The sequence below is a fragment of the Cynocephalus volans genome, chromosome 2 (genome assembly GCF_027409185.1).
Source record: "Cynocephalus volans isolate mCynVol1 chromosome 2, mCynVol1.pri, whole genome shotgun sequence".
Classification (NCBI taxonomy): Eukaryota; Metazoa; Chordata; class Mammalia; order Dermoptera; family Cynocephalidae; genus Cynocephalus; species Cynocephalus volans.
Genome location: NC_084461.1, coordinates 112,893,911 through 112,920,776, shown reverse-complemented (window position 1 = coordinate 112,920,776; position 26,866 = coordinate 112,893,911). Strand labels below are relative to the sequence as shown.

Genomic DNA, 26,866 nt, shown 5'->3' with positions numbered 1-26,866 from the left:
GAAATATGGTATTCTCATCCACTTAGTCAGTAGGAAAAGCTTCAACACACAATATTTGGCAGCAAGAATGTGTACCATCCCAGGTTCTTGTATTCTTTCATATTTTATGATTTTTCTGTACCAAGATTTAATTGATATGGTTCACAAGTGGATAAACAATGAGGGCAGGTATGTATAAAAGGTTACTTGAAGGAAATACGTGAGGTAGAAATAAAAGAAAGTCATCGAATTGATGGTCCTAATTGGCGTTCATAAATCTGAAAGTGAAAAACCCTTTCCAGAAGTGAAGCAAAGAAGGTAGCTGTCCTCTCGTCAACGAAATTATGAGCTGTTAACATTTCCAAAAATTTCTTTGGATATTGTGTTTTCATGATGAAAGAACAAGAAGAACCAGAAGTAATGGTAAGCTAGAACCTATGAGAGGTGTGTTCCAAATCTGCGATCAGTTTTTACAAAATGAATACATTCCAAGTTCACGAATGACAACTGATAAGTCACTACTAACTGCATTTGGAGGACCATTTTGGGTGCAATATCTTCAAGACCAAGAAAATATGGAACAAAAATTTGAGTTAGATGTGATTAAATTGTTATTGAAATTAACTAATAGAATTGTTTTCAGTTTATCTTTTTTCTTTTGTAAGTTATTTTCTTAAAGACTTCGAAATATAAAAAATTAAAAGGGTCCATTGGATGCAGATGGTAAATGATGATGATTGTTTTTCCTGATACTGAAGGCTAAATATATGCAAACTCTGTGAACCTGCAGTTCCTCTGCTGGTTCTGTATGCCAAAGAAATTAACTCACAGGCCCATACAGAGACATGTATAGGATGTTCATTGAAACATTGTTTGTAGTGGCATTTTTGGAGAGTGGACACATTTTTTTTTTTTAAAGGCAATTGCATACCATGGTGTTGACAGATTGGATGTTCGTAAAGTAAGCATGACTGGAAAAGTTTATAGAAATGAAATGAGACACATGACAAAGTATCATTTATGTAAATTAAAATGAACATATTAAAACAAAAATATTTATTTTGCAAGAACACATGTAAAAAAATAACATTAAATACATTTTGGTGGTCCGGTAGGGGAAGAGGAATGGGAACGGAAAAGAGGGATAAAAGAGAGGGGAAAGGAGAGAGGAAGGAAGGATGAATAAATGCAATTCTAATAAGAGAGGGACCATGAGTTAACTCACCTCTCTGAATCCAAGATTCAGAAACAAAAACAAAATGAATGAAATGAGAAAATAAAATAATAAAAAGCAGCTAAATGATTCTAATGTGCAGCAAGGGATGAAAACTACTTTGTAGATTAGTAAAGACTTCAGATTTTCCTCTGGCTGAGATGAGAAGCCATTGGAGGTGGCCTGCAATAGCAGAAGGTCCTAGTGCTTCCAAAGGATTACTCTGGCTACAGAGGGAAAAATTGACCATAGCTGGGTCCAGGATAGAAGGTGAGAGGTGAGATAGGAAACGCTTGCAAGAGTCCAGGTGGAGGGACAACGGTGGCTGGAGCTCAGGTTGTAGTGACAGAGGCAGTGGGAAGCAGTCAGCTCCTGGGTATATTTTGAAGGTAGAGTTGACAGGCTTTATTACTGAATTTATTCAAGAATGGTAACGAGGAGCCAGAGATGACCCCATGGCTTAGGGCCTGCAAAACTAAAAAATTTGAGTATCCATTTATTGAAAATGCAGAAGAGTGGGAGAGAAGTAGAGGAGATTTTGTATGTGGAGGAGACAGTATCAAGAGTTTGATTTTAGACATGTTAACTTTGAAATAACAATTATGTATCTAAGAGGAGACATCAAAAAGGCAGTTAACAGAAATGTCTAGTGTTCAGAGGAGAGGTGAGAAATGGAACCACAAATTTGAGAGTTCTCAGCTACGAAAAGTAGTGTTGAAAGCCATAGAATCAATGAAGTAATCTAGATAGTAACTGTAGAGACAAGAAAAAGTCAGATTCACTGATCCCTTAAACATCCCTTCTAAATCTGTTAAATCTAAATGTCCCCCAAACCTGCAAAGCTCACTATGCATATTGAAACTAAACCATGGGAAAAGGGAGATGGTGATGGGGAGGAGAGAAAAGAGATGGGCACTGTCAACAGTTCCTTGATGTAACACAAAGCTTTAAATTAACTTACCCTGGATTTGTTTCATTATTCATTAACTCATAATATAGGTTGATTATACCCAAAATTTCTTGCATTCGTATACTTGAAGGTCCGACTTTTCTCTAAAAAGGAGTTCTTACTCTAGCAAGGGCAATGGTAAGCTCCTCTGTTGCTCTGCAGACAACCGTGTGGGCAACTGCTACTTGAAGTTTGGTCCTCGAGGAGACGGGAGTCTGTCGTGCAACACCGAGATTGGGGTGGGCGTCAGCCGTTCCTCGTGCTGCTGCTCACTGGGGAAGGCCTGGGGGAACCCCTGCGAGACGTGCCCCCCTGTCAATAGCAGTAAGTATGGAGCTGAAGAAGAGAAAGGGAACGTACTAGTAATTCTAAAGACTAGTTGCCATGTTATTCTTGGGTTGGGGACAGGGGAAATAGTGAAGGCAAAAAAAAAAAATTGAATTTGGATTACTTTCAATGAATATGCTGAAACGTGCCAAGAGTATTTTGTATAAATGGAATTTGAATTCCTCTCTTTCTGTTGTTTTTCACGGTATGTTAAGAAAAATATTTTAACCACAGTCCACTGTGAATGGTAATAATATCAGTTCTTCATGGTGTCATAGACAAAGGTCATTTGTTCTCTCAGAGCTTATTTAGTTCAGGTTCATGGGTGTGTTGTATTCCTAAAGTCAATCGTTGAATGCCTTAAACTGAAATATATGCTCCCATATGAACATGAGCTGAAATCTTTGTACCGTAGAGTCTCTTTTGGTTTTGATTTACTAGCCAAAAAAGTTGTGATATAAATTGTCTGCAAGGGACTTTTTTCTTTAATTAAAAGTAAATGGTTTTTGTTGTTCTGCTGTGTATATGATTTATGAAGTAATGATCTTTTTTCAAGAAAAAGATAATATATATTACTTTAAATGTATTTCAAAGGACACTGAGAAAAACATGGATACACCCCTTAGGACGTGTGTTTTGAGCCTGGCAGTTGCTCAGTGCTTGCTCATTGTCTCAGCCACATGAACACAGCTGTCAAATCCTTCTTTTCCATTGTTTTTGTAGCTGAATATTACACCCTGTGTCCTGGAGGTGAAGGCTTCAGACCTAACCCCATCACAATCATCTTAGAAGGTGAGCTCATTTCTAATGGTCACCTAGATTTAAACAAGGTAAAGAGTTTATTTTTGAGAAAAGCTAATGAAAAAAAAGTTAGTGCAGAGCAGTCCCAACAAGACTATTTAGTACAACTACAAATGGGCAATCAGTTACTAGTATGTTAAATAACTGCTTTTATCAAGAAGTGATGATTCACTGCAGTGATCTGATGTCTGACTTTCTGCAGAGAAACTCTCTTTACCATTATCCCCCACCTTGAATCATCCCAACCTTGCTTTTATTACTCTTCTCAGATAAAGGCAAAGTTCCATGACAAAGCCAAGAAAACACAGTGTAAATATGCATTCACCCAAATGAATGCACACTTAGACGTAGGTCAAAATAAACCTACCATCTAAGTGTGCATTCATTTGGATGCATGGAAGTCTGCGGGTCTTCCAAGATCACGCATTTGAAAGCGTGACAAAGAGAATGTGCTGCTGCACGTATAATGTGGTGTTTGTTGTAAGTGAACTGTCTCCCCTTTTGTAGACATTGACGAATGCCAGGAGTTGCCAGGCCTCTGCCAGGGTGGAAACTGCATCAACACTTTCGGGAGCTTCCAGTGTGAGTGCCCACAAGGCTACTACCTCAGCGAGGAAACCCGCATCTGCGAAGGTGAAGTGAACTGATACCTAAAAATGCTTAGCGCTGTATAAAACAAAGTGACTGCTCAGGCCTGGGGGAAAGGCTCCATTCTCAAATTCTGTCAAAAGCTCTGTTGAGACTGGTTCATAGCGTTTTTATTTTCATATCAATATTGCTAAGTTGCAGGATGATAGATAAATGAATTTACAGCTCGTGAGCTGTAATTTCCTGTTATTTTTCTGAGAGGGTTGATTAAATATAAATGGGGAAAATGGAGTAGTGTGAAAACATACAATATCAAATAAATTATTTGTTGAAATATTGATAAGAATTACATTTTATGTAGGGAAAATCAGTAAGCTTAAATGTGGCTGTTGAATTAATGTTGTTCAGTAATGTTTAAATGCTGGAGTACATGGCATGAAGAAGTTCGAGGGTTGTGGAGATGCCTTTCTTGCTTCCACCCCTCATTTATCACGTGGCATTATCATTATCCTTTTGGGGGCCTGTCTTGCTGGACTGGGGGCTTGGAGGCAAGGTCCACATCTAATACATCTTTATAGCTACAAGTTCCAGCTTAGCTTACAACAGAATCTCAGTACTTATTTCTGGAATGAATGAATGCTTCTAAAAAAGAACATCAAACATGTAGCATAGTTATTTCCATTATAACCTTTCCTTTGGAACATGTTAAATAAATGCATCTGGAAGAAATATGATTTAATAAGGAAAACAACCAGCAGCTGCACTGCTCTAGAATCTCTGAATGGGTACTAATTTGAAAGGAGCTACAAAGATAAAGGCTCTCCTAACCTGCATTCCATTTAAAGTTGGCATTAAAACTTAGTTTAAATGACATAAGAGGAAAGCAGGCTTTAAAGAAATTCCATTTGAAGAATGTGAATTTCACTAGAAAAACATATATCAGTGCTATGTAAATTATTTCTCCCACTTTAGAATAATTTATTTTGATGACTTATATTTTTTAATGTTGGGTTTTTTTTCTTTTGAAGAAAGATACACATATAAATGTATATTTGGGGCTATTTTCTTTATTTCTACATTTTGTATAAATATGGGTTTTGAGAATCATCTATACTTTATTCTGTAGTTCAAATAATATAAATTTTTTGGAATAAGTCTTTATTAATTAATGGATATTCATGCCTCGTCTAGATATTGATGAGTGTTTTACACATCCTGGTGTGTGTGGGCCTGGGACCTGCTATAACACCCTGGGAAACTACACCTGCATTTGCCCACCTGAATACATGCAGGTCAATGGAGGTCACAACTGCATGGGTAGGTAAATGTCTCTGAGATTAATTAATCAGGTCACAGTTGTTGACTGCACATCTAAGGCACTTGTGTCTCAGAATTATTGTTCAAGAAAGCTTGGAAATTAAATTTTCATGAATGATGAAGTATTTCAGTCTTATAAACTGCTGGCTCTGTTTCAAGTTTTTGACCTTTGACATGCAGTTACATTTGAAAATGTATGAGTCTAAGGTAGGAAATTTTATCAAATATTGAAGTTGTATATTCTTAAATAGTTTTTATTTTCCATTCATATAAAGTGAGCATTATTATACAAATAAGAGAACATTGAAAACTTAATTCTTAATACTTTTTAAATTAAATGAGTGCTTTTGATTACAGAAACAAATATGTTTTAGCATTGTCTCCTAAGAAAACTATGAGTGAAATTCCTTATCTTAAACACAAGAGAAATGTTAATCTAATGATGATCTATGCTCAAATTGAAGAGATGTTTTAAGATACCTGCATTTGACTGAGAAATTATTCAGAGTCATTAATCAAGAAAGTATTCAGCCTTTGTTATTAACTGCTTGCTGTTATGACTGGCTAGCCTATTTGTTTTTCTCTGTGTAGACATGAGAAAAAGCTTTTGCTACCGAAGCTATAATGGAACCACTTGTGAAAACGAGTTACCTTTTAATGTGACAAAGAGGATGTGCTGCTGCACATATAATGTGGGCAAAGCCTGGAACAAACCTTGTGAACCATGCCCAACACCAGGAACAGGTAAGCGCACAGCTATGCTTCTGTTGAAGGCCGAGTCAGTGATACACACATATGTGTAACAGTATAGTAGAAGTCAATGTGTACTGAAACCAGAGATTCTCAGTTCTGAAAATATCTGAGACTATCATATGGTTCACATTCCCAAGTGGTCCTCTTTGGAATTCAAACACTAATTTCCGAGACATATGTTGAATAGGCTTTGGGAATCTAAAAATAGGCTCCGTTGCTGAAGAGTTAGAATTTATAGCCTTGATGCACTTAAATTCATTATCTTAAACCTTGCTGCTCATTAGTGATTTATTCACCCAAAAAATATTTAGTGAGCTTCTACTGTGTGTCACTGTGCTAGACATGGAAGGTTAATATTTTGATTAAAAACATAAGGTAATTTGGGCTGGCCCTGTGGCTCACTTGGGTGAGTGCGGTGCTGTTAGCACCGAAGCCGCAGGTTCGGATCCTATATAGAGATGGCCAGTGTGCTCACTGGCTGAGCGTAATGCAGACGACACCAAGCTGAGGGTTGCGATCCCCTTACCGGTCAAAAAAAAATAACTTATGGTAATTTAAAAGCCATCAAATTTAGCAAGTATCTTTATTTTGGTTCAATCTTAAAAAATATGAAAAAAAATGTATTTGATGAATACATTTACATATTTGATGAAACTTTACATAAAAACAACTTATTATCAAAGTGTTGCTTATGCAAGGAGCTGAGGGCAACCCTCTCGGCCCAGAGGCAAGAGAGCACATTCAGGGTCATAAGGCAAGAGGTGAGGGCAGCCCCTGCTCCACCCAGAAGCAGGCAAGGAGCACACCAAAAGCACCACTTGTATGAGGGTGCCCCACCATACCCACCACCACCGCCACAGCTGCCATGAAAGCAGCTCAATGCCACAGCAGTAGCCACAGCTACTGTGTAGGCAGCCTGCCAGCCAATCGACTGTATTGACACAAGGAGAGTCAGAAGCAGAGACCAGAAAAAGAAGAGGACATCTCTCTCCTCAAAGCCTGCTCCAGAGTAATAGAAGAAGCAACTGCCCAGCAGATGACCAGACATCAATGTAGAGATACTAGAAATACAAAAACCCAAGAAAGTATGACAGCACCAAAAGAATGTAGCAGTTCTCAAATACCAGACCCTGTAGAACAGGAAACCCTTGAAATGACTGAAAAGGAATTCCAAGCAACAATCTTAAGGAAACTTACTGAGATATGAGAAGATTCAGTGAGACAACATAATGAAATGAGGAAAAAAATCCAGGATATGAAGGAGGAAATTTACAAAGAGATTAATACCTTAAAAAAGAATGTAGCAGGATTCATGGACCTGAAAGATTCACTAACAAAATAAAAAACACAACCTAGAGCTTAATTAGCAGGCTAGAAGAAGCAGAAGAAAGAATTTCTGATATCAAAGATAGTCTTTTTGAAATAACCCAGGCAGATGAAGGAAAAAAGGAAAAAAGAATTTTTAAAAAATGAAGAAAATCTAAGAGATAGCAGACAACCTTAAACAAACAAACATTCAAATCATGGGTGTTCCAGAAGGGGAGGAGAAAGGGAAAGGCATGGAAAGCCTATTCGGTGAAATAATTGTAGAAAACTTCCCAGGTATAGGGAGAGACATGGACCTTCAGATCCAGGAGGTTCAAAGATCCCCAAACAAATTCAACCCCAAAAGATCCTCTTCAAGACAGTTTGTAGTCAAACTGGCAAAGTTCAAAGACAAAGAGGAATCTTAAAAGAAGCAAGAGAAAAGTATCAAGTCACTTCTAAAAGAGCTCCTATCAGACTCACAGCAGACTTCTCAACAGAAACTCTACAAGCCAGAAGAAAATGGGATGATATATTCAAAATACTAAAAGAAAAAAACTGCCAGTGAAGAATACTATACCTAGCAAGGCTATCCTTCAGAAATGAGGGGAAAGTAGTGTATTTTTCAAACAGACAAAAACTGCAGGAATTCACCACCACATGAACAGCCCTGTAAGAAATCCTCAAGAAATTCCTGCATTTGGAATCTGAAAATGATAAACACTACCACAAATACATAAGAAAGAAAAAAACCGACCAGTAGAACAAAAATGCAAACGAGAAAGAGAAAGAAACAATCTTACCACCACAAAAGAACCATAATGACGATGGAATAATGCCCCTGCTTTATTTCTGATTTGAGTAATTTTGGTCTTCTCTCTTTCTTGTTCAGTCTAGATAAGGTTTGCAAATTTTGTTGATCTTTTTAAAGAATTAACTTTTGGTTTTGTTGATTTTCTCTATTGTTTTTTAATTCTCTATTTCATATTTTTCTATTGTAATCTTTGTTGTTTCCTACTTATATTTGCTTTTGGTTTAGTTTGCTCTTTTTTTTTCTATTTTCTTAAAGTAGAAGTTTACATTACTGATTGAGACTTTTCTTACTTTTTAATATAGGTGTTTACAAGTATAAATTTTCCTCTAAGCACTGCATGAGCCTGAATCCTATAAATTTTGATATGTTGCACTTTGATTTTTATCTCAAAATACTCTCTAATTTCCCTGTGATTTTTCTGTTTACCCATTGTTTATTTAGAAGAGTGTTGTTTAATGTCCACACATTTGTGAATTTTCTAAATTTCCTTCTGTTATTGTGGTCAGAGAACAAATTTTCTAAGATCTTATTAGTCTTTTTAAATGTATTAAGACTTATTTTGTGACCAAAATTTTTTTAAAAATAATTAATTAATAAGTTTTTTACAAAAAGTGTTCCTTATGCATGCTCTCCCTCAGACTTTAGTGAAATTTTCAGGCAGAAAATAGAACTTCTCTTTACACAGTAGTATGTTTTTCGCAAGTACAGATTCTTTTGAAAGAAAAAGTGAAAAATAATAGAGGCAAGAACAAAAACTACTTGTCTTAAAATTGTCAACCACTCAGGTTCTTTTAGGACCTAGAGAATGGTAATTTTTAATAGCTGTAGATACTAGGGGTTGAACCAATAGGACAAATAGGAAACAGTGATCATGCATTTGTTACCAAATATTATTTAGGGTATATGCATTTAAACATTTCACTTAATGTGATGATGAAATGAAATGGAGAGACGGTATTAAAAGTGACACCTGGGCCTCAGTTAGTGGCTCAAATTCAGTGGTCATATGGATTTTCTTAGTCCTATCTTGCAATAGTTATGTTACATAAAATTAAATAGAAACATTCTTATAATTCTCAATTTTAAAAATCCATAATTAGAAATTGAAGATCACTAGTTTGAGGAATTAAAATACCACTTTCTTTGTTAGAGGACATGAAGGGCCTAGGTTTGAGAGACAGGTCTATGTTCAAATCAAAGCCCTGCCACTTATTGTGTGACCTCATGTAGCATATTTATGCTTTCTGAAACTGATTCCTCACATATAAAATAGGGAGAATAAATAAATAATGTTAGTGACTAATTCACATGGTTGTAATGATGATTAATGAGATGATATATATAAATTATAACTTGCACATTGCCAGGCAATTAGAAACCATTAAATTGAGCATCTGTTATCGGCCTCTATTTGTTCTGGATGTGCAGTGTGTATTGGTGGATGAAATATACGAGATCCCTGCCCTGATAGTACTTGGTGTATAATGTGCAGCACAAGGTTTACCTAATACTGTTTTCAGGAGTTTTACTCACTTGTGTAGCAGAGGGCATCAGAAGCATTTTGCTTCTTAAAAATTAGAATTCTTTTAAATTCCCACGGATTTGATGAATTATGTGTAGAAGTAACTCCTATAGTCCCTATTTTATTTCATGATGCATTGTTTTTGATGCTTCAAATTTCACATTCTGACAAATAGACATTTCTGGATAAAAAGACAAAATTCATGTCTCATTCATTGTTCATTATTAACCTGTTTCTTCACTACACATTATTTCTGTGTGTCTGTGCCTTTGTGCAATTCATAATACCTTAATACTTGTACTCTAATCTGTTTTTTTAATCTGTTTAAATTTGATTATTTTTAAAACTTTGCATATCAAAAGAAAAAAAGAATTTAATTCCCTAAGTAGATATTTTAAATATTGAAATGATTACCGTACCTACTAATGTCAGAGCAGTAAAAAGTTAATGATAATAATGATAATAACAGTAATAGTAGTGGTAAAGAATGCAATGACTAGACCCACGCCTTGCAAGAAGCTGGCATTGTTATCAAATAAATATAATGAATTAACTTGTCACAACTTGTTTGGTTGTGAATAATATAAATATATTAATTTGTGAAAGTAATATTATATAAAATGTTATTTTGAAGGTGTTTGAAAATTTTAACACTGCATTCCTTTTTTTATATTTTAAAGCTGACTTTAAAACCATATGTGGGAATATTCCTGGATTCACCTTTGACATTCACACAGGAAAAGCTGTTGGTGAGTTTTTCCAGATTATTTTCAATTCATTTATGTAACATTTTATTAAAATCTATATGTTCAGTGTTTTTTTTAAATTCAAGAGTATCACAAAATATAGTAATCTGGATTCCAATCTCATATAGTTATAAGAGAGAAATAATATACTTATAGACTTTAAAGTGTTAATATGGTATTATTACATCAGCATAAGCTGGTGATTGATTTATGACAGTTACATGACTATCTCAAGATTTCAATTTTCTTTGTCGTGCATCTTGTATTACAACATGGCTAAATTATTCACCGTATTTTAACCTATTTTCACAAGTCCATGTTTAAGTTTTTTTTTTTTTTTTCTTTTTTTTTTGTCTTTTTTTTTTTCGTGACCGGCACTCAGCCAGTGAGTGCACCGGCCATTCCCATATAGGATCCGAACCCGCGGCGCGAGCATCGCTGCACTCCCAGTGCCGCACTCTCCCGAGTGCGCCACAGGCTCGGTCCCCATGTTTAAGTTTTTGATGTATTTTGGCAGTATACCTTTCTACTGGTCAAATTTTGAATTTGCAGAATTATTATTTATACAAATTACTTTCTGTTGCTCACTCTATTTTTCTTCCTTAAAGATTTAATAAGCAATGTAGTTTTAAGGCTCCATTATGAATATATATGTAACAAAATATATAAAATTAAGAAAACATAACTTTCTTTGTCAGATGAATAGTGTCAGTTAGGGTAACCTGACACATAACTTGAAGAAGGGGCCTGATTTCCTAGGCAGTTTATTGCTATACTGACTATAAAATCACTTGGTGTATTTTATCAGCTACTTAAATTTTTCTGTCACTGTTTGGAGGAACTGATCTATTTTATGGTGCATGTTTTCATAAACCACAAAATCATTTAATGCCAGTATATAATTGATTTTTCTGACACTGAATGTGTGTCCTCATACCAGGCTACACACACATTATTTGAGATTTTGTGGTAAGTCCGTTAAGCAGATCCACATATATTTGACCAAATCTGTTCAATTTCAGACATCGATGAATGTAAAGAGATTCCAGGCATTTGTGCAAATGGTGTATGCATTAACCAGATTGGCAGTTTCCGCTGTGAATGCCCTACAGGATTCAGTTACAATGATCTGCTCTTGGTCTGTGAAGGTAATCCGAATAATATATGTCCTTCATCCAGAAAAGTGAGGTATACATAAATAGCTTTTAGACAGTACTCTGATTTTTACTGTTTTTTTCCCTGTAATTATTCAAGAGTTGATCATTAAGGTGTTGAAGTGACTGTAATCCTAATGCACTAGTGAGAGAATCTTCAGAATGGAATTGTTGCTCTTTCAGATATTGACGAGTGCAGCAATGGCGATAACCTCTGCCAGCGAAACGCAGACTGCATCAACAGTCCCGGCAGTTACCGCTGCGAATGTGCGGCGGGCTTCAAACTTTCACCCAATGGGGCCTGTGTGGGTAAGCAGGAGGCTGATTCATTCATTGGCATGGAACACACGATTCTTTAGATTTCCTATACTAAAACAAATGTCCATGCTTTCCTATAAAAAAAAATCTTCAAGAATAACTTTGAAAAGATTTCCTAACTCAATCTATTCATTTATGGTGAACCCATTTCACCATAACTTTTAGATTATTTTGCTAGGAAAAGAGGTCTCTTGAATGGATTTCCCTAGGGTTGTCCTTGAAATAGTATCCTTGAAATACCAATCAACATCAAAAATTACATGATTAAAAAAAGAGGCTTGGATACATTAAAGACTTACTTATTTTGGTTAAGCTGTTGCTATGATTCACTTTCAGCCTGTCTGTAATAATTAATAGCTGGTTAGAGAAACACATCTGTGAAAAATGAAAGAATCTTAATAAAAATCAGATACGTGTAACATATGTTCCTTTTTTTTAAATTCTAGATCGCAATGAATGTTTAGAAATTCCTAATGTTTGCAGTCATGGCCTATGTGTTGATTTGCAAGGAGGTTACCAGTGCATCTGTCACAATGGCTTTAAGGCTTCTCAGGACCAGACCATGTGCATGGGTAAGAAGGATGTTTACTTCCAGGGAGTGAAGTGGGTCTGAGACTCCAGAATAAATTATAGTTATGTCACGTGCTATGCATAACTACCTGTCTCTGTAAGAAACGGTCTTGCAAGAAGTTAACCATGTTAAACTGTTTAAGCTTTAGTCAATCTAAAATTTGCAAGCAGGGACAAAAGACAATATGCTCTTAAGTTTAGTGATTCTCAACCTTTTCCCCAGAACATGTTCACATGGCTTGCCCTGAACTCTGGGACACTTGAGGTTATGTGGAATTTGCCACAATACCAGCTGCCCTTTACTCCTTGTATGTTCCCACTCAAGAAAGCATTTTAGGATACAAGGGAGTAGTAAGAGTGACAGTATTAAAATGAATGTATTTACACACACACACACACACACACACACACACTTTTTTTACACAAATTATTGAATACATGGAATTTACCTACATCTTTTGTGTTTAAAAATAATTTTAAATGCAAATATGACTAAACTCTCTAAAAATTCCCAATAGCCATAATGCTCAGTAAAGTGATAATAGTGCTTAGTAAGTGCTTGCTGAACTGATAATCAGTACATTTTCAAAGGAAAATGGACTGGATGCCTTAAGGCTGGGACTGAGCCTAACTCCATAAGTCTCATGTCTGCAATTGGTGCTTCCTGTGCAAAAGAGTTCTCTCTCTATGCTTTGCACTTGAAGGAGGAAAATTACATTTAAAACTTGGCTGTTTATAATTAGCATGTTCTCAGTGTAGAAGAAGCTAGGCTTGTACATCTACTCTTTTGGTATTCCAGATACTATCTATGTGAATATCAAAATCAGGTTTCAATACTACAGAACTAGTTTCCTTTATGGCGTGTCCGCAAAACACGGAATCCCTGGAGAGCGGCTCCATTCATTCCTCACTTCCTTAGAGACCCCCTGTGGACTTCTACCATGATGACAGGAAAAATGCTGTAGGTGATGCTTGTGCAAAGGAAAATACAGGAGCTGGTCCTGTTTGCGTGAACTTTCTGAAAATGCTTACTTACACATACTTCTTTCTATACTCCCTGAGAGAGTATGATTTACTAGAAAATATGTGAGATTTATGATTCAGAAATTCATATGGAGAAAATCTGCCCTCATTCATAACAGTTCTTCCATGATAAAACTCAGTCAGGCTCCTTGGCAAGACCTCCCTTAAACAGAGTTTCCTGCCTGAAGAACAATACCATTTTTTTTTTTTTTTTTTTTTTTGCATGGTAGTGTTTCAGCACCCTGGAATTCATAGCTTGGGGAATCTGCTGTTTCATATGATGGATGACCTTTCTAAATATTTTCTTAGTTCGGTTTTTTGGAAGGCTAATATTAAATTCTCCAACTTGGGTTCCACTCCTTCATAAAATTAAGGAAACTAAAGTTTATCTTTGATTTCCTGATCAAATTAAGGTATTTATATGTATGGGCAAGTGTTTATAATGCTGAATAAAACAAATTGTTCTAACATTTCAAAAGATCGGTTTACTTACAATTGGTAAGCAAACCTGCTCATTCAAACATCTCTGCAAAGAGGATGCTTGCTTAGACTACTTCTAATAATTGTATGTGCCTGTAAGTAATTAAACTGCACCTTTTTCTTATAATTTTATGATTTTGATTCTTCTTTACCTTGTATTCATTTTCCTTTAATAAATACGGGTTTCTAGTACTGAATGAGGAAAATCTAAATAATTCAATAGTTTAAAAAACATAAAAGATTAACCGCCTATTTTTTTCTAGTCAAAAATTGAATTCCTTTGAGCCAGTGTTTCATTGCAGATGTTGATGAGTGTGAGCGCCATCCCTGTGGAAATGGAACTTGTAAAAACACCGTTGGATCCTATAACTGTCTGTGCTACCCAGGGTTCGAACTCACTCATAATAACGATTGCCTAGGTAAGTATTTCAGTCGGTCCTTTATTGCTTCTAGTTCATTTTCATACAATATACCAAAATAAAAAATAACAAGAAACAAAAAATTTTCCATTATTAAAATTGAAAATGTGTGCCTGAAGTTATGTAACATCATCATCTAACTAACTAAAACCATAGTATCGGCCTAAATAATCACAAGACAATGTACTATTTGAGCACTTCTGTCATTCAACCAATCGGTTCAAGAGAAAAGGCCATTTAAATGACAGTAAACATGTTGGGGCTGATTTATGGTTTGGGGCATTTTTACCCCTTAGATAGGATAGAAGATAGACACTTCATTGTTTCAGTGGTATTACAAGTATTTCACATAAATCCATTCTTGATTTACATTCAAATACCAGTAGCCTCCTACTGAGAATAAACATGTCATGTCTTGAAATTCCATTTGCCATCCGCTTTTGAAGCCAGGATGCCTTTCCCCACAAAAATAGTGCATAGTGACTAGGTTTCCAGGTCAGCCCTCAGAAACCTCTGCTACTCACGGTACAGGATTTTAGCCTTTGGCTCACATTAACACACAAACATGAAATGAGAATTGAGAGGGAGTGGGGCAAGTTCCCAAAGTGGTGGAGGAGGTAATGAGAGAAATGACAGCGAATGTTTATTTTTTTTTTGTTTACCGTGTGCCAGGCACTATGCTGGTGTTTTAATTTACATGACCCTGCAGGGCGTATGAAAGTAACTCAGGTTTTCTACCACGTGAGATCATCATGGCACAACCCCACCTCCTAATTTAATCCTACCTATGTTTCCCTTGGTTTTCTTTGTTTTTCAAAATCTTGCAACTGTGAAAAAATTCTAGAGTTAATTGGATGTTTTATTCAGCTACCACCCTTTTTAACTATAGTTTCTCAGACCCTTTGTACAGTCAGGGAGAACTAAAGATACAGTCACGGCTGTGATCAAAGTACAATCTTCAAACAACCCAGGAAATTACTCAAATGTAATCAACCCTAAGTTTAACTGAAAACCTAACACTTAATGTTCTTCTCTTTTTCCAAATTATGTATTATGTCAACAATTTGAGTGTCTTTAATATAATTGATCTTTCTGTATTTAATATGATCATTTGTTTGTCCTTTGAGTATGGTTAGCTTATCTCCAAGTAAAGTATGTGCAAATTAGGCAATCAAGTTAAATCTCATATATTCCCTTGCCTCTGGGAAAAGAAATACCTTAAACCTTCAATTTTTATCTGGTTATAAATTTATGAGTTATATCAACATCAAAAATGTACTTGTGATTGAAATACAGTAGGGATCTATGTGACCTTATTAGTGACATAGTCCTTATGAAATGTGCCATTTTTCTCTGTGTTGATGAGGAATTGTAATGTAGGGCTTTCGTAAATGTATGCCAGAAAGTATGTTTTTAAGTTGCGATTCATGAAACACTGTGTATGTCAGAGCTGTCTCTGAAAACCTAATTCCTGTTTGCTTACAGACATAGATGAGTGCAGTTCCTTTTTTGGTCAGGTGTGCAGAAATGGACGGTGTTTCAATGAAATTGGCTCCTTCAAGTGTTTATGCAATGAAGGTTATGAACTTACCCCAGATGGCAAAAACTGTATAGGTAAGTATCTAAACAATAAACAGTTGTTATGGTGTTTTGTCTTGTAAGATAATGATGGGAATCCCCCACCACCACCACCACCACCACCACCACCACCACCACCACCACGGCTTCGGAGCTCATTTACATTTCATTTTATCATCAGATCACATGACCAAGATAAGCTATGATGGGAAATTTTGATATAAGGTATAACCGACAATTGGGACTGTCTCACTGGCAATGTTTTCATGGGAGACAGGGCTTGAGGCTATTTGTGTCTCAATAAAAGTAGACAAAGGAAACAAATCAAGAAATTTAGCCATTAGCCAAATAAGACATATCCAAGATGTCAAAAGAGTATTTCAGGGAGTATTTGTCCATGGCAACCAAGCAGATCAGAGGGTTTGAGATGAATTCATGTTCATATCATTTGGCAGACAGATAAATCTATGCAACCATTATCTCATGTTTACATTTTTTTTTTTTCCTCTTCTTTCTCTCTAAAGATACGAATGAGTGTGTTGCCCTTCCCGGCTCTTGTTCTCCTGGTACCTGTCAAAATTTGGAGGGATCCTTTAGATGCATCTGTCCCCCAGGGTATGAAGTAAAAAGCGAGAACTGCATTGGTAAGACTAACATTTATTCTGAGGTCCACACTTGTTCAGTATAGTCAGACTTAGTACAGGCAGTAGAAAAACACTGAGTTGCAACACTGCGAGCTTGCTCACCTAAGGAATTAAACATATAGCTGCCTACATCTGTTTTATTGAACCATCAGAGACGATTTGATGGTGGAGTGGTAGGAATAAAAGCCTAAAGGGTGTGGGATTTTTCATTAACAGAAATCTTATGCTAGTCAAAGAATTTTCGGCATACTCTAATCTTTTTTCCAAATGTCAACAGACTTTCTACTGAATTTAAAGAGTGTCTACAAAAATTGTAATCTTTGGCAACCAATTTTAAAACAGCTATTAAAGGTGTCTAGAGTCCCAGAAATGTGAAGCAGAAAATCTTGACAATGCTGTAGAGACTTTTTTTCCCCCTTGGGAAGGCCTCATGTCAAAACAGAAAATATTAATCCATTTGTCATAACAGATGTTTTTCTGTTGAAACTCTTCCAACACACAAGAACACTGTAACCACATCAAAAGTGGGTCCTAGAATTGCCCGGTGGACATGATGAAGGCTGTCCTTTTTACAATTCATTTTATTTTACTTTTATACAAATTATTTTCTCCAGCCTTGTTGAAATTCAGAAGCACCAGCATCTTAGTGTGGTTTTTCTAACATGAGAGGGTTGCTAAGATTTTTTTGCCTTTGAGTTATCCAATTTTTAAAAAAATTCTATCACTCTTGGCAACATTTCATCTAAAGATATGTAACTCTACTGTTCACATTCAAGGGAGTTATATAGACAAAGCTGAAGGAAGCAGCTGACTTCTTCTAATTTAACTATTTTTCAGATCATATAATGAGATATTATGGGTATCCCTAGTCATTCTGATTTTCTGTTCATTGTAAGATTATCTAGTGTTTTTAATACCTAAATATAATAATACTAGAATCATCCTAGTGAGAAGTTTCTTGAAGAGTTTAAGATCCTCTCTTTCATTTTCGTTTTTCATATTTAATCATGATTCTTCATTGTCTCCATGATTCATCTGCTCATGAAAGGGTAATAGCCGCTGTATGTTAACCACTAGGAGGGAAATAGAAATACGTATGCTTTGTATCAGATAGTCTTGGCTGCCTTTTAGTGAAACTATATCTATGATTGAGTTACATTTTATTAAATTTCTGAAATATTTTCTTTTCTCTATCCATTATCAGCAATGCCACTATTTTGCTTCTCTGAAAAATTGGTATTTAACTAACTTACTTCACTGTAAGAATATTTCCTTCAGATTAGTATATCTTCTACCAATTTTTCTCAGATGAAATCCTTCCTAACACGGCCATACACACATTCACACATAGATGTGTGTACACACACACACACCCACACACCCCATATGCACACATATTAATCCATTTGTACATTCAGTGGGCATTACAGTGAACCCTTGGGGGTGCCTTCTAGGTGCTGGAAATACAGAAATAGTCTGCCTTGGGTAACTTACTGCTTAATGGGAGAGACTGTTTTATAGATAAGTGAACCTGTTTTGAAAAGACATCCTTATAATACAATCTGACAAGCATTGTACTGGAGGTATGTTCAAGATACAGGAGCGCAGTAGGAGGTTATGAATAATTATAGAGGTGGTGATAGGATGGTGTGTCAAGGAAGCTCGCCACAAAGGATCGGTAGCATTTTAAGTCACTCATATGTAGAGAATGAATTGACTAATCAGAGAAGCAAAGAGAACAGAAGAGGCTATTTGAGAATACAGGCAACATGAGCACAGTAGCGGGTATCGAATGGCTGGCTAAGAAGACGGAACTTACTGCTCTAGGCAGTGTGGAGCCATTGCAGGGGTTGTTTTTTTGTTTGTTTCTTGTGTTTTTGTTTGTTTTTTTTAGAAGGGATGTGATATGACTCATTTATTAAATTTCTGCAAATATAAATTGAGAACTTAGTATGTGCCAGGACACCATGCTAGGAGCTGGGGGTTCAGCTGTGAACTAGACAGACGTCACTCAGGTCCTCATGGATTTTACATTCTAATGTGCCTGAAATTGTGTAACATGTATTTATTTAGTTTAAATGACCCATTAAATAAGCACTTCCCATGAAAAAAAAAATCACTGGTAAGGTATATTTATTTATTTTAAGGAACCATTCTGGGGTCAGGGAAGAATGATAACATTCTCAAAATAAGTCTGAGTTCTAGTTCCATAGGCACAGATTTTCAAATATAATCACGTGTACGTTTGAGAAGGGGAGCCCCGGTGACAATGTGAAGAGAAGAAGAAAGGGGACGTGCAGAGGTCAGTTAAGAGACTTACAGTGACCCAGGTGGCAAATGATGGATGGCCTGGAAGTACTGAGGAGGTAGAACTGGCAGGCCGCATGTTGCTTGCATGTGAAGGTTCGAAGGTCAGGGGCAGAAATAAGGGTGACTCCAGGATCCCAATTTGGGTCACAGGGAAAAGCGTCAGGGAGGGGAATCAGTCAGTAGAACATGTTTGGCCACATTGAGTCTGCAGTGCATGTGAGATGTTGAGCGGGTCGTGTCAGGTAGACAGATGGACATACACATACCGAGAGATCAGGTGTGCAAAGCTGGACGTGGGCTTGGGACTCTCCAACATACGGTTGCTTGAAACTGGTGAAACTGGATATAATGTTTGACTTTTGAAGTAATAATAGTTTTTTGATTTGGGTTTGTTTTTTTTTTTGGTTTTTGTGGCTGGCAGGGAAGGGGGTCTGAATCTGTGACTTTGGTGTTATAAGGCCATGCTTATACAACTGAGCTATCTGGCCAACCTTAATAGTTTATTTTTTAAAGAATAAGTTAAACATATGTAATGTAATCTCTTGTTTCATAATAAACATCCATTGGCTAGTGGACTAGTAGTATGGACAGTTATTTAATTTCAAATATTGAGCAGTGTGTTGACTTGATTGAACTGATAAATTCTCCCACTGTTCTGCAGATATAAACGAATGTGATGAAGATCCCAACATTTGTCTTTTTGGTTCCTGCACCAATACTCCAGGGGGCTTCCAGTGCATCTGCCCGCCTGGCTTTGTACTGTCTGACAACGGGCGGAGATGCTTTGGTAAGGATTCCTCTGTCATAATTCACCCTCCGAAACTTCAAAGCTAGGTGGGAAACCATCGTGCTGGTGTTTGGCATGACAAAGTACATGTCTGTGGTAAATACATCATCTGTAAAGTAAAAATATAGGTCTCAAATATACTTGTGAGACAAAAGTATACAATGGACAATTTTTAAGGTACTTTGAATTATTGGCACTGTTTCTACATATTTTAAAAATTTTATGCTAGAAGAAAAATTGTTATCTGATTCACCATTTTCATTTTGTTGCTGGCATAGTTTTTGGTATGTTGGTGTATGAGCTGCTTCTGATGCGCTTTAACATACTGAAAGTTACCTAGATTGTTTTTGTTAGGCTACAATGTAACTGTGAAAAAAGAAAGATTCTGTGTGGAAATCATTTTAATATTGAGTATGCTGTCTCAAGTTTCCTAAGCACATTATAAAAATAAACATTTTAAATAATTGAATAAAATTGTATAGACAAGTCAATTTAAATGGGCAAATGAAATTAGCAGTTGAGGATTTCCAGACCTGTCTTAATTGCTGATCGAACCTGCATGATGTGATCTGACTGTGAGAAACGTTCTGTCAGAAACAGTTGTATGCAGATTACTCCATCTTTTCAAAGACTGGTAAGGAGCTCTGTAATGTCGCTCTCCTCATTAGATACTCGCCAGAGCTTCTGCTTCACAAATTTTGAAAATGGGAAGTGTTCAGTACCCAAAGCTTTCAACACCACAAAAGCAAAATGCTGCTGTAGTAAGATGCCAGGAGAGGGCTGGGGGGACCCCTGTGAGCTGTGCCCCAAAGATGATGAAGGTAAGAGTAACAACATAAAATACTACTTTGGACCAGTTTTTTAATATTTTGAGGATGAAATTATTCTCTCACATATAAATTTTGATGGTTCGGTGGGCAACCTAGTCGGAGGGACTTCTCTCCCGTTTTTTGTAACAAAGACAGCACATGTAAGCACAGATGGAGTTACCTTTTTATTTTATTCCCCCTGAGATTAGTATTGATTGTTTTCAAAAGAATGGATCTAAGAGTGCAGGGCAGGAGATGCGAAAAGGGAATGCAAGTTATATTCCAAATTGCTGTGGGAGTCCCACGTGGGTATTGTATCTCACAGGCTGTGACTCTTAGAATATTACATGCAATTCTGAGAAGATGAGTCAGCACGAGGGCTGTTTGCTGGAAGAGACCAGCAGCCTCACGGTTCTCATTAGCACCAGTGAATTGTAGGATCGTTCTCAGCAGGCTCGAACTGGCTTGTTCTGTAGGTAAGCAGTGGCTTCTGTACTTAATGGGCAGGGAGGTCTCTTTGGCTACTCAGCATTAAATGAACAAACAGAAAGAACCAGGAGTCCTCAGTAGGTAGCACCCTGGAAGGACAAGCTTGGGTGGCCTTCTCTAAATAGGCTCAGTGTTGCTTTTGAAGTAAATCTAAAAACAAAAGGCTCTTGTTAAAGACAGCTTTGTAGAGGAAAGATAATTAAGTACAATTTCATGTGTGCATGCTGTTAATTGGTTCTTGTCTTCAATAATGGAAAATTCACATTTTTTTCTGTAGTTGCATTCCAGGATTTGTGTCCATATGGCCATGGAACTGTCCCTAGTCTTCATGATACACGTGAAGGTGTGCTTTGATATATTTTATTCCTATATTCTTCTTATTTCATACAAATATATTACTTTATATTTATTTTATAAATCATGCTAATTTTACTGTATAACATATAGTATTTTTTATTTAATGCACCTGTATAATATTTATTATGAATCATATGCATTATGTATACCATAAGACTATGTCACAATATGTAAAATATATATTTCTCTGACAAAAGTATTTACATGTTTTATTAATTTTAAGTCTGTGTTGAATAGATATAAATAACATTGCCCTATCTTTTTATATGAGGATGTTCATGGGCAGTTCTATGTTTTAGATGTCAATGAGTGTCTTGAGAGCCCAGGCATTTGTTCAAATGGTCAATGTATCAACACCGATGGATCTTTTCGCTGTGAATGTCCAATGGGCTACAACCTTGATTACACTGGAGTGCGTTGCGTGGGTGAGTGCTGGCTCCACTTTACACAATTTTAAAGTTGTATTTTATTTTTCATGTTCAGTGAAAGGTCTCTTAGGTACCCTGTATGGTGGTGGGATTTCCAAAGCCAGGATAAGTGGCTAGTAACAGTTCCTTCTTCACTCATCCTACATTTTCCAGTCCCACCCAGTTTATGTGAAGATGGAGAGAAGTTGTCCAACCTCTGTCTTCAACCAAATATATAAATTCTAATGTGTCTAGAGACTTAAAATTGCCAAAAGCTCTAATTAGGAGAGAGATCCATTTTACTTTATGACTTTCTATGTCTGCTCTTGAAGCAGAGGGTCACATCTGTCTTCTGAATTTGTGACCTTTAGGGCAAGCATTGCTGTCTGGGGGTCAGGGTTTTGCACACTGATCCTTCAGGGTCCTCTGTACCACATAAATGACAGCCAAACAAGGCCAAGGGGATGCAGGGGTCATTTGTGTCCTTCCCAGATCCTGAAAATGGGTGAGGGTTAGTGTGGGTCTTTCTGGGCATGCTCCTATTAAACTAAAATGTCTCCAGACTTTGTGGCTTTTTTTTTTTTTTTTTAGATACTGATGAGTGTTCAATCGGCAATCCATGTGGAAATGGTACATGCACCAATGTTATTGGGAGTTTTGAATGCAATTGCAATGAAGGCTTTGAGCCAGGGCCCATGATGAATTGTGAAGGCAAGTAATCCCTGTCGTAAGCATTATTCGTTCTTGGTATACAATTATATAATGTTTTTAAGGTCCCATTCTTTACTTACATTGTTATGATGTTCTGCTGATCATCATATTCATCACAAATATATTTCCCTTTACTTCAAGTGAGCGCAGTTACAGCAGCAGCTCTAAAGCCCTTGACTGATAATTCTAGCATCTGGGTCATCTCAGGGTTGGCATATGTTGATAGTCTTTTCCCTTGAGATTGGATCACATTTTCCTGGCTCTTCAGAACATTGGTTAATTTTGGATTTATACCCTGGATATTGTGAATGACAGATTCTGGAATCAGTTGTATTACTCTGAAGAATGTTGATACATTTGTCTTAGCAGACAATTAACTTTGGTAGACATAATAGCAGACTGTCAGGCCTCTGGAGGGTTGTTTCAGATTTCAGTTCTGCTCTTTAAACCTTAGAAGCTAGCTTCCTTGATTTTGCTTCACAAATGCCTGGTACAGTCAGCAATTTGGTCTGAGTATATGAAAAAAATAGTGTTTCTCGTTCCCTGGCTCTCTCCTTTCTAGGGTTCCCCTTACTTTTCAGCAGCCTTGGTTGCCCCGAGGCTCCCTACCCTGGTTCCTCTGAACAGAATCTCAGAAAGTTTCTGTTGGAAATTTAGCTACCAAGTACTGACACTACAGGACAGTGGTCATCTACAGGGCAGTTTCAGAAAAAATATTTAAGAACAATGTGGAATTTCCTCCTTCCTCATTGTTTGTTCTGTTTCAACTCACCACTAAAAACTTCAGGCAGTTTATATTTTTTTTCCAGAGTTTGTAGGTGTTATTTCTTGGAAGATGAGTTTGCTAGGTACCAAATTCTGCATACTCTAGGCTGAGCACATGCCTGTCCATTTCTTTGATCAGATATCAATGAATGTGCCCAGAACCCACTGCTCTGTGCTTTCCGCTGCATGAACACCTTTGGGTCCTATGAATGCACGTGTCCCATTGGCTATGCCCTCAGGGAAGACCAAAAGATGTGCAAAGGTAAGGCCACAGACAAGGGAACAAGTTAGAAATTTATTTACCATGCTGGAAATACATGTTAATGATTTTATAGTTTTCAGCTAACTTCTGCTAGAGCTTTACAGAAATATATATGACAACATTTTGCTGGTAGATTTTCATACCTAGTTAATAAGTTACTGGATTGCACAATCAAGTCAAAGATAAGATGGGTTGAGAAGCCCACTGTTGTCACACGCTTGGGCTCTTACTAAAGCAAAGATTGCCATTCCCTGAACTTACCATTCAGAGTGATGCTGAAACTGTTATACATCGGAACATAGCAACAGTTGAAAAAGACCAGCTCCTCCTCTCTCTGTCACACTGTAAGATTATATGTTAGGAGCCAGAAGGCCAAAAATATTACTTAAATGTACTAAACTATAGCCTGCTCTGGAGAATTTCCTATTTTTATTTTTTTCATATTAAAAATATTTTATAGATCTGGATGAATGTGCCGAAGGGTTGCACGACTGTGAATCTAGAGGCATGATGTGTAAGAATCTGATTGGCACCTTCATGTGTATCTGCCCCCCTGGAATGGCCCGAAGGCCTGATGGAGAAGGCTGTGTAGGTAAGCTTTAAAGGGTGGCATCTGCTTATGGAACGCCCCTACCCCAAGCTAAATTTATGCCCAAATCGTCTTAACGGCAAGCCAACAATTTTTTCAATGGTGTCAAAGATATGCCATAACTAGCTTTCTTCTATTTCAGGATTCATGCCAATGTAATAGGGCTCTGGATAATGCAGTGGCAGTTATGCCTGCCTGAGTCTACTCCTACTTACCCTTTTAGTTTTTATAATCCTGTGTCCTATATATCTAAAACTCTAAATTTAGAAGTGTAGAAAAACTCCTTGAAACAGCTCTGCTCATGTAGCAAAATAAAAGTATGAGGTAATGGTGTCATTGTTGTGTCATTCCATGAATGAAGAGAGCGTATCTAAAGAGGCAGGTAATCTCCAGATCCTTGCTACAGGCTGGATATCTCTGTGACTTTAGCCACATATATATATATATATATATATATATATATATATATATATATATATATATATTATATATATATATATATATATTTTAACATATTTTGACCTCAGTTAAGTCATTTATAAAGGGAAGAGGTAGGTCTGTGACTTGATGATGCATGCCAAAGTCTCATGCCATGGAAGCTGGTCACAACCACTGCATTCTTTATCTCAGCACTTCTTTCTAAAGTCGCTGTAACCTGGGACCCTGCAGCCCACTACAAAGCCTTCCCCCTTCTTGAGAAGAGGTGACTCCCCCTCCTTTAATTAAGAACCTGCTGCTCCCTTCCTAACCGCCAATACCTAGAAAAATATGGGTATTTTTAGAGGAACATCTGAAGATTATTAATGATTTCTTATTTTTTTTTAAAAAAATACCAAAGTAGGAATAAGATTTCTTAAAAATGAATGTATTAGTGATTTCCTGGTGCCAGGGGTCAGAATGGAGAGTGGCTGCAAATGGACACGAGGGAGCCCTGTAGAAGATGGAAATGTTCTGAAACTGGATTGCAGAGCTGGCTGCACAATCCTCTAGCTTACTAAAAACCATTGAGTTGTACACTTAAAACACATGAGTTTTATGGCATGTAAATTTTAGTTCTATAAAGCTTTTTCAAAAATATTAATCTGCCACAGGAAAAGAAATACAAGGATGTTCACTACAGTGCTGTTTGTAGTACCAAAAAAAAGAAAAATGAAAAGAAAACTACCTCAATGTCCATTATAGAAGGAAAGGTAGATAAATTGGGGCATATGCATGCTATAAAGTATACAGCAGTTAAAATGAATGAGCTGTATGTGTATATGTACTGATACAGAAAGAACTCTAAACATATAGTTAAAGAACAATATAATGCAAAGTATCACATTTTAAAGAAAATTGTAATAATATTATATGTTTTCTGTAGATACATATGCAAGCACATACATACACAGGAACAAGTTTAAAAAGATAAAACCCAATTCATAGAAGGAGTTACCTCCAGGGAAGATAATGAGATTAGAGCTTACTGGTCTGAAGTGATTTTAACTTCATCTGTCAATTTTAATTTTTTGCAAAAGAGTGAATTCCTGAATTACATGTGTAATATAAAATTAATTTTAAAATGTATGCAACAACCCATCAAATTCTGACTGGATTTTTATAGTTTCTTTTAATTTATTAGATATTTCATTCAAATGCACTGTTTAATGAAGTTAAAAATAGACCTACACCAGAGGTTTAGTTATGCAGTGGTTCTTTCAAAAACACTATTCTTCCAAGATCTGTAAACCCAGAAGATTAACCTAGATTCCTAAGTCATAATATACATTTCTCAAAACCTACCACAGGGCAAAATGCTAACACCTGTGGAAGGGAAGAAATAGACATTGTTAACCATTCTTTCTTCTTATTGCACATGAGACTTGCTTTCATTTATTTGTCTATTTTTTTTTTTGAGGTGTATGTGTATTCTAATTTCATATGGCTAAAATACTTATACATGTGTTTTTCTTTTTATGCATGGAAAATTTCTTATTTTTGTAACTAGCTGAATTTTATGTTTTACTGTCATTACATGTATATCTTTGTTTCCTGGGGATAGAGGGTAGCAATCAAGTTAAGAACCCAGGTTTCTGGTCCTGGGTTCGCTCTGAATGAGTTGGATGACTTCGAAGTGATTTAATTCTCTGCTCCTCAGTTTCCTCATCTGTGTACAGTGAGAAATTTAGTCTACATCCTTAGTGGGGGGTGGGGGGGATTGAGGAAGGGGGGGAATTGAGGAAAGGAGGATATCCGCTCTAGTTCTACTATTCTATGATCCTATGAATTTACTTTTTCAAGGAAAAGACCCAGTGCAGCATTATATATTTGTATTTTATCATTGTTAAAAGACACTACAAAACATATTGGTTCTGAAACTTCTGATCCTCAGTCTTTTCATTCTGCTATGTTGCTAGCTAAAATGTCTACAAAACGTTTTTTGAGCATCAGAAAACTGTAGAAAAGCATTACTTTATGCAGACAATATGTTTTCACAGTGAGAAATTTCATTAAGAAATAGCCAAATATTATTATAAATAAAAAGTATTTACAAAAGTCAGGATGAAAGACAAAGCCACAAAAAAATAAATAAAATTTCGCTGAGTACGTGAAATTAGAATCCAACAATATTAACCGAAAAACATCGATTGCAGTAGAAACTAAAAATATTATGGGGGGGGGGATTAAAGTTATGCAGGAAATCTAAAACCTCTGTAAATAAAACTGTATTCAATCAGATATGGCAATGTGACTATGCAATATATTATACTTAGTAATTATTTCTTAAACAAATAAATGAATAAAGAAATCTAATAAATAGAAAAATTTTACCATGATCATTACATTTTAATGAAAATGACAGTGCTTTTTGAGGTTCATTAACATTTTTAATGTAATTTA

The 26,866-nt window shown here is 36.3% G+C and overlaps 1 protein-coding gene across 1 annotated transcript in view; it reads left to right on the top strand.

The window, feature by feature from the left end:
* FBN2 (fibrillin 2) overlaps nucleotides 1-26,866 on the top strand; it is a 230,172-nt gene that overhangs the window by 180,028 nt on the left and 23,278 nt on the right. Inside the window, exons 37-55 of the mRNA XM_063085746.1 lie at nucleotides 2,304-2,465; nucleotides 3,192-3,260; nucleotides 3,777-3,902; nucleotides 5,049-5,174; nucleotides 5,766-5,918; nucleotides 10,249-10,317; nucleotides 11,337-11,462; nucleotides 11,652-11,777; nucleotides 12,233-12,358; nucleotides 14,162-14,278; nucleotides 15,764-15,892; nucleotides 16,381-16,500; nucleotides 19,472-19,597; nucleotides 20,266-20,418; nucleotides 21,173-21,238; nucleotides 21,552-21,677; nucleotides 22,251-22,370; nucleotides 23,275-23,397; nucleotides 23,858-23,989. Of these exons, the coding sequence (XP_062941816.1) occupies nucleotides 2,304-2,465; nucleotides 3,192-3,260; nucleotides 3,777-3,902; nucleotides 5,049-5,174; nucleotides 5,766-5,918; nucleotides 10,249-10,317; nucleotides 11,337-11,462; nucleotides 11,652-11,777; nucleotides 12,233-12,358; nucleotides 14,162-14,278; nucleotides 15,764-15,892; nucleotides 16,381-16,500; nucleotides 19,472-19,597; nucleotides 20,266-20,418; nucleotides 21,173-21,238; nucleotides 21,552-21,677; nucleotides 22,251-22,370; nucleotides 23,275-23,397; nucleotides 23,858-23,989 (2,295 nt within the window). The remainder of the gene's footprint in view (nucleotides 1-2,303; nucleotides 2,466-3,191; nucleotides 3,261-3,776; nucleotides 3,903-5,048; nucleotides 5,175-5,765; nucleotides 5,919-10,248; nucleotides 10,318-11,336; nucleotides 11,463-11,651; nucleotides 11,778-12,232; nucleotides 12,359-14,161; nucleotides 14,279-15,763; nucleotides 15,893-16,380; nucleotides 16,501-19,471; nucleotides 19,598-20,265; nucleotides 20,419-21,172; nucleotides 21,239-21,551; nucleotides 21,678-22,250; nucleotides 22,371-23,274; nucleotides 23,398-23,857; nucleotides 23,990-26,866) is intronic.